The sequence below is a fragment of the Harmonia axyridis genome, chromosome 1 (genome assembly GCF_914767665.1).
Source record: "Harmonia axyridis chromosome 1, icHarAxyr1.1, whole genome shotgun sequence".
Taxonomy (NCBI): domain Eukaryota; kingdom Metazoa; phylum Arthropoda; class Insecta; order Coleoptera; family Coccinellidae; genus Harmonia; species Harmonia axyridis.
In genome coordinates, this window is record NC_059501.1 from 11,399,935 (window position 1) to 11,413,572 (window position 13,638).

General features: G+C 33.1%; 1 protein-coding gene across 1 annotated transcript; it reads right to left on the reverse strand.

Annotated features, from left to right (window-relative positions):
* Nucleotides 1–376: 376 nt before the first annotated feature.
* On the reverse strand, nt 377–13,160 carry LOC123671014. The gene is made up of 7 exons (XM_045604648.1): nt 12,635–13,160; nt 9,019–10,182; nt 8,442–8,687; nt 6,868–7,034; nt 2,625–3,765; nt 2,202–2,453; nt 377–1,142 (listed from the first exon to the last, which is right to left on the reverse strand). The coding sequence occupies exons 2-7, from the start codon at nt 10,169–10,171 to the stop codon at nt 976–978; spliced, it is 3,126 nt and encodes a 1,041-aa protein (XP_045460604.1). The 5' UTR covers nt 10,172–10,182; nt 12,635–13,160; the 3' UTR covers nt 377–975.
* Nucleotides 13,161–13,638: the final 478 nt, after the last annotated feature.

The following is a 13,638-nucleotide window of genomic DNA, read 5'->3' on the forward strand; positions in this document are numbered from 1 at the left end:
TGTACGTCTGTTTATATTTCGAACTTGAGAAGAAAAAAATTAAAGCCAGCTTTGTTATAAAACCATTTGGTGATTATTACTTCGACATATCTATTAAAAGATGTTTGTAGGAACCTCTAACCTCTTGACCTTGAAAATGTTTTCTACATCTCTACCAAAGTAGAATAATTTTTGGTTTTTCTCATCGCCTTTTTCCGACCTGAATTAATAAAAATATTCTGAACCATTTGCAGAACCTTCAGTGTCTGATGAAATAGAAATGAGTTAGAAACTGCAAGGTTACCCAGTTCAATCTTAAAATTATCCAATTTTATTTGTTGTGAAAACAAAGAAAATAAAAACTTATGACAAATAATCTGTATAAAAAACATCCTCCCTTTTACGATGTTATCACTGAAGCTAACGTACTCAGAAAGTTGTGTATTAATAAACCCGCCACTGGTTATGATATTTCTGTTGAAGAATATGCACCCTTATAAGCTACCGACACGTGGGACGTAGAATATCCCCAGCCACTGGCGTGGCAGCACGTATGTAGTTCAATATTTTGAAGGTACACATAACCTTAAAATAATCTACTAATGGGTGTGGCACTTCTCTTCTTCTTTTTCTCTCCTAAGAAAAGTTTTCACTGCACTTCACATTTGTTATAGCTTTTCGGTGATTCAAAGCTGGAGAGAATAAGGGGTTACTTTTTTAATTTCCAAATAAATCAAATTCTATATCGAATACCATTATCAATAAAGTGTTTATAAGTTTATAAATACAATCATAACCAATAATTTGAAAGAAATATTTGTCTTTTGCTAATTCTTACCAAATTTATTATTTGATTATATTTTTTCGGAACATTTTCGAATATAATTTCTTCCAGAACCTCTATATCAGGTACCTATACCGTTTTAGTACCTACCACAAAGAACCGTAGTGTTACACAAGAGGATATTAAGTAAATTAGTACATTATTATTTGCCATCAAGCTTTTTCAATATGAAACCAAATATTTCCTTGTGGTGTTGCTATCATAGATTTCCTTGAATATTGCAAAGGGTATGGAGTTTTTTGCCTGTCGAATGTCACTCTGTGACTTTTGAGAATTGTGGATAAAATTACTTTCACTTGAGTGATTCCAACTCTCATTCCTATAATTGAAAAATTATTATTAATTACAAATATAATATATTTTCAGTTGTTGAAGTAGTTTTGAAAAAGGAAAACAGTAAAATCTTTATGAAATTATTCAGTAAATTCTCTACCAGATTAATGACAAAGCAGCTTCAAATTTACCAAATCTACAATAAAATTGTTATACCAAAGAACTCTATTGATATGATTTTCTGTCTTATTCATAATTCTTGAAATAAGATCTCTTAGATTTTATACTCTTGTATTATACAGCGTGAGACTCAGTTGCCTTATACACTGTGTCCGAAAAGTATGGAAAAAATTCATTTTTAGCTAAATAGACCATTTTAAGTCTTTAATTTACCGTATATTAAAATAATAATCTAATATACAGGCTGAATTACTTTCGAGTGATGACGGCAATGGGTTTGAATGTAAAACCCTGTAGTTTGTACCATTTTTAAATAAATAAAAATGAGCTGTTTCCAAACATGTTTGGTACATGTGTTCCAGCAGACAGAATATGAAAGAAATTATTTCTTAGTTTTATACATTTTTATTAATTTAACTACAGGGTGTTATATACAAATCAATTGCCGCTAGACAATAAGTATTTTTTATAATATTGTTGATTTAACTAATAAAGAATGTTACGCGTTACTTTATGAGCACACACAAAACTATTGTATTTTTGTCCACCCTGAACCAATTGGAATCAACATGTGGTACATTTTTGGAATCAGCTCAGCTAGAGTAATCGGAAAATTGAGGCAAAATGGGGGTGTTCCATTTAAAAAAATTACGGTGACATCATTACTCGAAAGTAATTCACCCTGTATATTAGATTATTATTTTAAAATACGGTAAATTAAAATCAACGATCGACGTGTTCCAGGATTATTTCTTAAGAATGACTGTTCAGCTAAAAATGAATTCGTTACATACTTTACGGACACAGTGTATAACGTATAGATACACATATATTTGTTGCTATCAATAATAGGTAGAAATCATGTATGAAATAATTTTTACGAACTTAAATTTCAGTTCCTATCACCATTACTTATTTGACTCACCCAGGCACATTCTTGCTCCTTCACCGAAAGATAGGAACAAGCCATTAGGTAGCAAATGCTTATTTTTTGGGCTGAATCTATCAGGGTCGAACTTGTCTGGATTAGGATAAAGCTCAGGGTCGTAATGTACACCCAGAACCGGAACAAAGACAAATGTATCTTTCTTAATTACTTGTTCAGTACCAGGAATCTGGTAATCTTTTGTGCAGATGCGTGGAAGAGTCGCCCCTGGTGGATATTTCCGCAGGGTTTCTACAAAATTTGTTAGTTTTACTTCGCTTTAAAGATAAATTCCTCAATGGACAATGAAAGAAGATGCATATCTCACACTACGAACATGAAAAAACTACTCATTCATAAAACGAATTGAAATAGAACATGATTTTTTCATATTGCTTCGAATAACGATATAACACTACCAACCTTTTATAACTTGCTCCAAATACTGCATCTCTGAAATCGCTTTGAAACTTAGCGTTTCATTATTTTGTTTCATAACTTCCTTCACTTCATTCCTGGCCTTTTCTTGTATGTCCTGGTTCAATGCCAGCTCTAACAAAGCATAATTTGTAGTTGAAGATGAACTTTCGAATCCAGCCGCGAATATTGTGAATACACTTGCAGCAACCTCATTGAGGGATAATTTGAAGTTCATCTGACCATTTTCACAAATCTCTTGCTTTCCTTTATCTGTTAAATCCATGTAAAATTGAAGAAAATCATCTCCTTCTATGTTGTGCTTAGATCTATAGTTGATTGTTTCGGCTACTTGATTTAGGAAGAACTCGCTGATGTCTGCTTGATTCAGTGTAAATCTAACAGCCCTAAGCCATTTCCTAGGCACAACCAGTGACAATAAGAATTTAACGGATGTGTATGTATCTAGTTCTATCGCTTTCTTCCCAAACTTTCTAAATTCACAATCAGGGTCCTTGAAAGTATTGATTTGTAAGCCGAAAGCATAGGCTGCTGTTATGTCCATAAAGAATCTCTGAGCGTAATCCTTCATATCAATAGACTTGTTTTCTTCGACTGCCTTGTTCAGAACTTCCTCGATATCTTGAACACTCTTCAACATGAATTCTAATATTGTTTTCATCTTAGCTGGCGAGAACAGTTTGGTTGTTACCGCTCTTGTATGCTTCCATTTTTCATCTTCCAATAAGAAAATATTTCCTGTCAATGGATCATCTCTCTCGTTAATATACATTCCATGATTCATAAAATGGGAGGAATCCTTGATCAAAACGTTTCGGATCAACTCGCTATCCACAGGAATCCAAATTGGTTTTGCAAAAATGTACATTCCTAAATGTTTCAATTTAATTTTTTTCGCATCTAAGTAGATCTTTTTGGTCAATTCGAATAACGTTTCTTTTTGTTGGACCACAGTTATCAGGTTTCCGAAAGGTATAATAGGGTTTGGCACACATGGTATGCCCTGTCTACTCCAGTAGCAGAAACTCCATTTGAAAAAAATTAATATGGATATCAATATACAGATTACAACTGGAACTATTGCGTGTTGAATTGGACTGAAAGAATTATCCATGGAAAGATCAAGTACGGGTTATCTGAAAAAAAATCTTTCAAATTACATTTGAGATGAGAAACAAACTTTTGATAACAGTGAGTATTTTCTTCTCAAATAGAATGATTTTAGAAAAATCTCCGCACAAATGTGACAACAAAATTTTTCTCTACAACAGAAATAATTGCGCGTTGAAAAGAATAGAGTAAAAACTATTACAATTATATCTTATTCAACCAGTGATACTAAAGTTTTTTACCACTTGTTACGCTTATTACGCTATCTTTATACTTTTTCGCTTTCTTTTCAGTGTACAGTTATTTATTTCATACCACTTTGTTATTTTGTTTTTATTTCTTAGTAAAAATGTCTTTATTTGGTACATTATGCCCTTGCGTCCAATATCTAAATACTTTATGGCCTCTGGGCATGAAAAAACAAAAACAATTTTTTTATCTATGCAATAAGTTTCATTTGCAAATTCATAACAAATTAATAGTGTATTAATTTTTTTTTTCGAATTAATGTGAAATTGGCTATTCTAAAAAGCATACCATAAATTTTAGATTGCCTGCAGTAAACATGTATTTATGTTTTATTGTCTGGTTATACACTTTTTAATGAAAAAACTCAGACTCAAAAGGTAAACCTCCAAGCATTTTAGAAACTTCTTCTTATCCTTCAACAGTTTCCTCTAACCATAAGTTTCAGCGTTCATATACTGGCGTTCGACGTAGACAATGACCTGTATATTTTTAAATGGGATTTTGCCAAATATTGTTCCTCAAGAAACTGTTTAGTATAACGTATTCATCTATCCATCTAAAGAAGCTTTCTTTCTGTTCTATCAATGCATTCTGCTTTGAACTATTAATTTATTTATTTTAGTTTTCTGAAAAAGCGCTTTTCATCGGTTTTTGTTTCTGATACATTTATGGTAACTACCGATGTTAATTTCTTTATTTACCTTCACAGTCTTTTTTAACCATATTCAGATCGAATTTTTTATGTTTCTGGATAAAAATATTGAATTTTATGTACTATATTCTTCTTGAATTTTCTGATAACGCTGTAAATTCTCATTGAAATTAAAATTGTTATTCTTAGTATCAATTCGCAGTTTTGAAATTATAAAAAAACAAAATTTCGAGCAAAGATATTTTCAGACTACTAGTCGAATTTTACCCATTAAAGAACTTAACGGCGTCATTCAAGATTCAAACTTACCTGGAAATTTCTAGATCTTTCAAGAATAATTGTATTTTCGGACGACCGGACCGACGGAAGAATCGAAGGTAATCTCAAAAACCTTCCATAAACCACAATAATCCAGAGTTGTGCCAAATTTCTAGTGTCCGAATTGAAGAGCTTTGGGGTTCGAATTTTTTCAGAATTGAAAGCAGAATTTCGTCAGCTGCGATTAAGAAGGATAATAATAATTATCATAAATATCAAATAATCCCTTACTACCTTACTTATACTAAGTATTTCATATAATTCAATGATGAGAATGGATAATTTAGTAATATTTCTATTCACATCATTTTAAATTTATCAATTTGAACAGAGACATATTTAAATCCATATTTTCTCAATAATTACCTCTTCTTCTGCAACTTACAGAATTTCACTAAAATTATTCGGATGCTAACCACTCAAGGATACATATAGGTATAATATCAAATAAAAATATCTGCAGCTCTATTCGACACTGAAAGTTCTCAGAATGTTCCGGTAAATCAAAAAAATTGCCACACTTCAAGATAATATCCAATTCAATAAATCATCAACCACAAGATAATTAATTATTCAATTATTTCCAAATTCTTATCATAGTAATGTGCATTTTTCTTACAGAATTCCACTCAAATTATTCGGATGCTAACAGCTAGGTATAACCTATCAAATAAAAATATCTGTAGTTCTATTCGATAGTATACTTCACTGAAAGGTCTCATTAAGTTCGGGGAAATCAAAAAAATATTCTATTGCTTCAAGCTAATATAAGATGCATTCAAATTCATGCATTCAATATATCACCAACCAGAAGATAATTAATTATTTCCAAATTCTTAACAAGTGAATTGAATTTTTCTAGTCTATATAAAGGAATAATTGAAAATGCATTTCAATTGTGCCTCTATATCGATAGAAAAAAAATTTCGTGTTTTGTATATAGTCGAGGGCGTAGAAATGGGGGGTACAGGTGGTAATTACTTTCCCCCTAAGATTTCCAAAATATAAAATTCAGAATTCTCGCAAGGACGAAGAACGAATTTTTTTTCCAAAAAATGAACCAAGAATCATCTTATTTTCCTTTGAAATCAACACGGCAGTTTAAAATCGGACCCTTTTACGGTTCAAGAATTTATTATCGCTTTCAAGATGTTTACTTTTATTGCACTACGAGCACGTCTATCTCCGAGTTTTATTATTCCTTTATCTATCCGCTTTGTCGGCGCCGTCCTTTGTTTTGCCATTTGTGATTTTTGCATTCGTCATCGGCTTACACTTATCTGTTGTTCTCGGTTTTTTTTTAATTCTCGTCACAAAATTTTAATACTGGAGTTATCAAAGAACTTACTTATCAACATCTTTTTCCCACATTACAGGTATGAGTACAGGTAATTTTTTTCGATTAACCCTCCAACAAAAAAGAGATCTACGCCCTCGAGATAGTGAAACTAATAACCTTTCTGAAGACAGTTCAATTAGGATTCGTTGTTGTTGAAATTAAAAGGAGTTGTAGGAGATCTTTGTAGGTATATTAAGAAAGTTGTTATCAGGAAGTTCTGAGATTCCCAACTATTCAATAGGTGAGTGTTCAATAATGAACCAAATACTGAAAAAAAGATGTAAAAACTAGGATCTCAACCTACGATACAAAGTCATAGCATACCATCCACAAAGTTTTCGCTCTGTATATTTTAGTTCGTCTGTTTCATTAACATCCAGGAGGTACTGTTGTCAATAAAACTTTTCTGTTACATCAGTAATTCATATAAAAAAGATATCTTTATTATTATCATAAATTAAAAACTGGATCACAAGTAACATGTAGCTATGAAATCAATAATTCTGATTGCACTTGATTACCATAACTATTAATACAGGATGCTCCTTCTCACTGATTCATTGAATTCGTTTCACATTCAACCATACATCACCTTTGGGTGTCGTTATCAAAGATTTCGGAGCAAACTGGAGTGGTACTTCAGTTTTTTCTCTGTTCATTGTCACTTGATAATTCTTCAAGACGGTTGCTAATGCCACTTTGGTCTGAAGTGTGCCGAATCGTTTTCCTGTTCGAACATCAAAAATCTAGATAAGATTGTATTAATTTACATTATTATTGTGTTATATGAAGTGTCATAGATATAGACAAATTAATTTACTTGACCCAATTGTTGTTTTAGGAAATATTCCACTGCGTTTCTGAGGTCATTCAAATTATAAACGATAGTAATAACCAGACTCATTCAACGACGTTAAGTACTTGTTATTTGTATACTTTACTTCTATAGGTGGTAAGATTAGGATTATTTTTGATGATACTTTGATCTTTGAACTTCTGTAGCTAGGCCGTTAGCCTTTTACTGCTCAATCCCAGTGTTAATCACCACTGATGAAGCAATGGGTCCTGCTCTAACAGGTGGCAATATGCCAATAAAAAGTATTTGTGTAACTAGGTACACTATGCCATTTTTCCCATATTTGACTTAACACTCATTTTTTAAGGAAGAGCCATCTTCGGTGTTTTGTTTCGGAGTTTTTCAATCGTATTCGCAAGACTTCTTATAAGGGGATTGAAGTGATTTTTCGCTTTTTTGACGGTCTTCTCAGATGGTTCTATTGAATGGTCATCTAGGAATAGTACCTGAAGGTCTTCATGTGTAGTTTTTGCTGACAACTACCGTTTTTGGTTTTTTGCTTTGCACAACTGATGTGACCAATCGAGCTTTTTGTCAAGCATCACTCCTCGATTCTTTACCTCGTTTTCTCATTCGATCCTTTTCTTCTTTCGTCTGAAGAGAATAGCGTTGCTATTCTCAGTTTACTTCGATTCTCCATCGAACAAACCATGATCTTAACATGTATTTCTTTGCTATTTTGAGACAACACGAACTGAAAGGATGGCAGTATTGTCAGCATTAAGTGCCATTAAGGTTTTCTCGGTTTTCGGAATATCAGATACGTATGATGTAAACACTAATGGTAACAGCAGACATACTTGCAGGAGTCAAGCTGAACGTGTTCTCTCTTTGAAGGCAGAAAACTGATGAAAATACAGGTAAGAGGATACAAGTTCAACCATGGAGAGTGGAAAACCAGCGGTCACAAGCAGTTTTTATAGCAGTCCTTCGAGCCATACTATATAAAACTCTTTGGCCACGTCCAAGAACACAGACCTTATAATCGCAACTCCTAAATTATTGCAGAATATAGAAGAAACATGACCCTCTGCCAATGATGAAATCGTTATTAAATACCTATTTACCAATGCGGATCTGATTTCCATGTTAGCACGAATAAATAACAAAGCTTTACTATATAAAATAAACAGAATTATTTTGCAGGACTCATTTCTGATTTTACCAGATTAAAAGAACTCCACAAACTTGACAACGCTGAGTGTGTAAATCGAAATTATCTACTTATACCATGAAATTACGGCCATTTGTATAATAAATCTAAAACTTTTTTTTTACCTATGCAAAGTCTTGGACCTTCCCCGAACGACAAGAAGGCCATACTTGGAATGGAACAGCCATCTCCAAATCGTTCAGGATCAAATTTCTCAGGATCTGGATAGATATCAGCATCCCGCTGAACACCAGTGATAGGTACCATCACCAAAGTATCTTTTTCGATAACTGTATTGCATCCAGGCACTTTGTAATCTTTGGTACACAATCTTGGTGCAAGAGGTACTGGTGGGTATTTCCTGAGAGTTTCTGTAAACATCGAATGAAACTGTTAGTGAAATTGTAGAGTAATAAAAATATGTATAAGCAAGCTAGAGGGATGGAACGCATCAGAGATTTTTTGCGCGCTTGATCCAGAAGGAGATTTATAGAATTTTCAATCTTCAATAATTATAATGTGAAGAGTACTATTATCTTATTGACCCCCAAAGTTAAAAAAAAAATGAAATCAAAAGTTTACCATTTGGTAGTCAAAAATTATTTTATGCGAAATTTCACGAATTTGAACCAGCGCGTGAAAAATCCCTAATTCACGTCGGTGTACATATTAATTTTATTCCTTTTATTTGGAGATACAAACCTTTGATCACTTGTTCTAAATAATTCATCTCCATGAACGCTTCATACGTCATTCCATTATGCTTCTTCAAAACGGTCCTTATTTCCTCCCTAAGCTTATTTTGGATATCCTCATTCAGCGCTATCTCATAAAGCGCGAACGTTGCCGTAGTTGCCGACGTTTCAAAACCGGCCAAGAAGAAAACGAAAATTTGAGCAGCCATTTCTTCAACAGAAAGGTGCATATCCATCTGTTTATCAGCAACTGATTTCGATTTGACAGTTTCTTCGCCAGTATTCATAACCTTGCCAGAGTTCTTCAGTTGTATCAAGAGCTGTATGAAATCTGGACGTTCAATGTTGTTATTTTCGCGATATTCAATTGTTTTTTTGACTATATTAACGAAATATTCCGTTATGTCTGGTTTGATCAGCTTGAATTTAATAGCGTCCAAAAATTTTCTGGGTATGATGAAGGATAGTAGGTTTCTGAAGGCTTCATAGCCACTATCTACAAAAAACCTATTTCCTGCTTTTCTGAAATCAGCATCGGGGTTTTCTATGGAGTTTATTTCCAAACCGAAAGCTGTGGACGTTATGACGTCGATGGTAAACCTAGAGATGTAGTCTTTGACGTTTACAGCTTCTCCAGCAGCTTCAGCTTTCTTTATTATCTTTTCCAAATTCTGCGCGTTTTGAATCATGATCGGAAACATCATTTTTATCTTTCCTGAAGTGAATGTGTGGGTCAACGCTGCTCTCATTCTTCGCCAGTTGTCATCTTCCAGCGAGAAAAGGTGTGCTGATAAGGGATCATGTTCTGCATTCACGTAGAAGCCATGGTTGACGAAATGGGTGAAGTCCTTGATCATTACGTGGTTCAGTAGATCCAAATCAACAGGCATCCATATTGGTTTACCAAAGAAGTAAAGGCCGCCGTGTTTTGCATTATGGGATTTTATGAAATTGTAAGTGTTGATTACTAACTCTGCAAGGGATTCAGACTGATTAACTAAGTCGTTAATATTTCCGAATGGTATCGTTGGGTGAGGAATATGTAGAACCTTCTTTCGCCTCCAGTAGGTGAAATTGTATTTGTAGAGTGCGAAAACCATTGCAGCAGATACAACTAACAGAGCCACCAATATCTCAACGATGATAAGTGACAGCGCCATTTTTGAATAATCTGGAAGAAGAATCAACATAAAACAGTGATACTGGAAGATAATTCTCTTATGGGTAAAATAAAATATGAATATATTTCCAACAGAGATACGGAATAATAAAAACAAATAACATAGTTTGGTATGTGACCAAAAAGGGATGAAAATTATATTTTCAGTCAACCATATCTGCCCAACATGGAAATAATTGAGAAACTATTTTTTTTTCAATTATCATATCAATGTTGAATCAAACAAACAAACATTATGCAAAACCAAGAAAAAACAAAATATCCAAAAGGTATTATACAAGGTGAAATAACGTATCATAAACAAAATAGTGAAGACAACTGAAAAAAATTCACAGTCAGTAAAAAAATCAGTCAGGAAACGTTATAGTGTTCGATTAGTATGAATAAACTAGGAGCAAAATGTGTTTTCTTTACATTTTTGATCACTGGTATTCGTTCATACTTATTTGTCAAGGATGCAGCATACTTAAAGCAATTACTCTTGGTTGAGAGCTGATTCGTCTTTAAAACTAAGACTTTTTCTACATAGCTTGGTTGGAAGGGCGTTAATTACCCCCTTTTACCCCTATGAATCTGCTACAGACATCAAATAATATTTTAGAACTTCATATATGCAGAATTAAATATTGAAATATCATAAAAAGGGTTTTAACAGAAATTATACAATTTAAAACAGTTATAATGGCAACACTACGTATTATTTTCTGATATTTCTTATGTCAATCTTATGCCGTTTAATCATGGAGAGATATACACCTCAAAAAATTTTAGAAATTGTTAATTAAATTATTTAATCCAAATCAGTGCTCATTTGTGAATAGGTACAGAGTCTCCCAAATTCGATGCTCATTGAGAGCATCTCGAGAACTATAAGACTTAGAGGAAAAATCTTCAAGGACCACCGAGCTCTTTTTTTGGAAAATCTCCTTTTTTTGAAGTAGGTACAGAGCACTTTCATTTCGTCACAAGTTTTGGAAAATATTCCTTTCGATTATGGATAGGGTGTTTTTTTTTCGAGGTATATACTTTGAGTTGGCATTACTGTTCAAGATGGCGACCGATTTAACAGCTGTCAAGTGATTTATTCTCAGTTTTGTTCGGCAATTCATCATGAATAGACTCACGCCTGAACAACGCTTGCAAATAGTACAATTTTATTTCGAAAATAATAGTTCTGTGCGGAATACATATCGCGCACTACGTCCATTAGCGATGAAGCACACTTCTGGTTGAATGGCTACGTCAACAAACAAAACTGCCGCATTTGGAGTGAAGCTGATCCTCAAGTGTATGTCGAAACACCGTTACGTCCAGAAAAACTGACTGTTTGGTGCGCTTTATGGGCTGGTGGAATCATTGGTCCGTACTTCTTCAAAAACGATGATGGCCAGAACGTTACAGTCAATGGTGATCGGTATAGAGCCATGATTACTACCTTTTTCATTCCTGAATTGAACAAGCATGATGTCCAGGAGCTGTGGTTCCAACAAGACGGCGCAACATGTCACACAGCTCGTGCCACAATCGATTTATTGAAAGACACGTTTGGTGACCGCCTAATTTCACGTTTTGCACCTGTGAATTGGCCTCCAAGATCTTGTGATTTAACACCGCTAGACTACATTCTGTGGGGCTATGTAAAGTCATTGGTCTATGCGGATAAGCCAATAACCCTTGACCATTTGGAACAACATTCGCCGTGTTATTGCCGATTTACGGCCATAAATGTTGGAAAAAGTCATCGAAAATTGGACGTCCAGATTGGACTATATCCGAGCCAGCCGTGGCGGTCATATGCCAGAAATCATATTCAAAAAATGCCACAAGATTATCTTGCGGATAAATAAAATTCATGTCAATCGAATAATCCATCGTTGTTTCATTGCAATTTAAAGTTCTATAGCTCTAAAAAAACACCCTTTACAATGATGAAATGGATAATGGAAAACCTAAAATCTCAGCAATGAAGAATTATTTTAGAAATCTATGAGAACTAACTATTATAAAAATAAAATAAAAATATAAAATTCAGTAGGATCGATCTAAAAAAGTTATAAAATATATGTAATAAAAATTAGGATATCCTGGTCATGATTAAAATCTCAGCAATGAAAAATTGTTTCAGTAACCTATAAAATCTAATTGTTATAAAAATAAAATAAAAAATATAAAATTCAGTAGGATCAAACTAAAAAAGTTATAAATATATGTAATAAAAATTAGGATATCCTGGTTATGATTAAAATCTCAGCAATGAAGAATTGTTTCAGAAACCTATGAAAACTAACTGTTATAAAAATAAAATAAAAAAAATAAAATTCAGTTGAATCGAACTAAAAAAGTTATAAAATATATGTAATAAAAAATAGGATATTCTTCAGAGCCTGCTGCATGTTGTGTGAGAAATTTGAAACGTAAAAAACAAAATTCAAATCATACATACCTTTACAGATTCAAATAACAAGATCTCTTAAGCTAAGTTCATCTCAAACTATCCAGTTGAATATTTTAAAAAACTGTTAAGATGAAAAATTATCGCAATTCATTTTATGACTGATGTAAAATTTCAAAGGAGCTCTATTAAAAAAATTATATGAAATTATCAAAACAACTAGTAACTAATTGTATGTCTAAAGGTATATCAACATTGTTGAACGTTGATTTGACAATTTGGGTATATTAATTTCAATAATAAACGTTTTTTTATCGGTATTTGTTATGACTCAATCGCTTTCTGCACATATACCAATCATGCAACATTGTTGGAGGACTATAATTTCATATTTTCTCATGAGAATATTGAAGTATTTCAATTGTAACATTTCGGCTCTCGTTCTCCGAACCTACCATTTCGTCACAATGTCTGTAATTCTCCAATTTTGAGCCGGTAAACGTATTCTGAACTATCTATACTGTGCAGATTCTTTACCTGGTTCTGCACCAACAGGATGTTCATACATCAGAGGATATTTACTGGCGTTTTCTACAAAATGAGATAAATTAGGATGAAATAGGCCATTCTAAGTCACTAAAAAATTTTTGAGAGCTTCGGCCCTCGCACACTTGGAGGCTACAGTTTATATTCATTTTGCGTTGTAAACTCTTATAAATTCAATTTAGGAGTTACAAGCCAAATTGCAAAACAATTTGAGAAATAGTTCAGTACTTTAACTACCTTCCCTCCAATTTCTCTTCGAATAATCCAAGGCTTCAAAAGAATAAATGAAATTTTCAAAAAACAAAAAAAAACTCGAAAATGTTCAAACTAGGTGTTTTTCTTTTTTGTGCGTTTTATGTGATAATGCTCAAAGTAAGTGAACAAGAAATCGAGAAAGGTGAATTGTCAGAAGACTACATTCATTTGATGTGAATCTCTTAATTAAATTTTCAAATCAAAAATAAAGTTAGTAAAATTTCCTTCGCTGAGAATAATGATGAAGAATACTA

What these genes read in the sequence shown, in the direction of transcription:
- LOC123671014 (XM_045604648.1), bottom strand. Translation starts at nt 10,171, where the DNA reads ATGGCGCTGTCACTTATCATCGTTGAGATATTGGTGGCTCTGTTAGTT. An exon ending in TGAATGTGAAACGAATTCAA is followed by an intron (nt 3,766 to 6,867) that starts TGAATCAGTGAG and finishes AGATAACCCGTA; the next exon opens with CTTGATCTTTCCATGGATAA. An exon ending in TTTGGAGCAAGTTATAAAAG is followed by an intron (nt 2,454 to 2,624) that starts GTTGGTAGTGTT and finishes CAAATTTTGTAG; the next exon opens with AAACCCTGCGGAAATATCCA.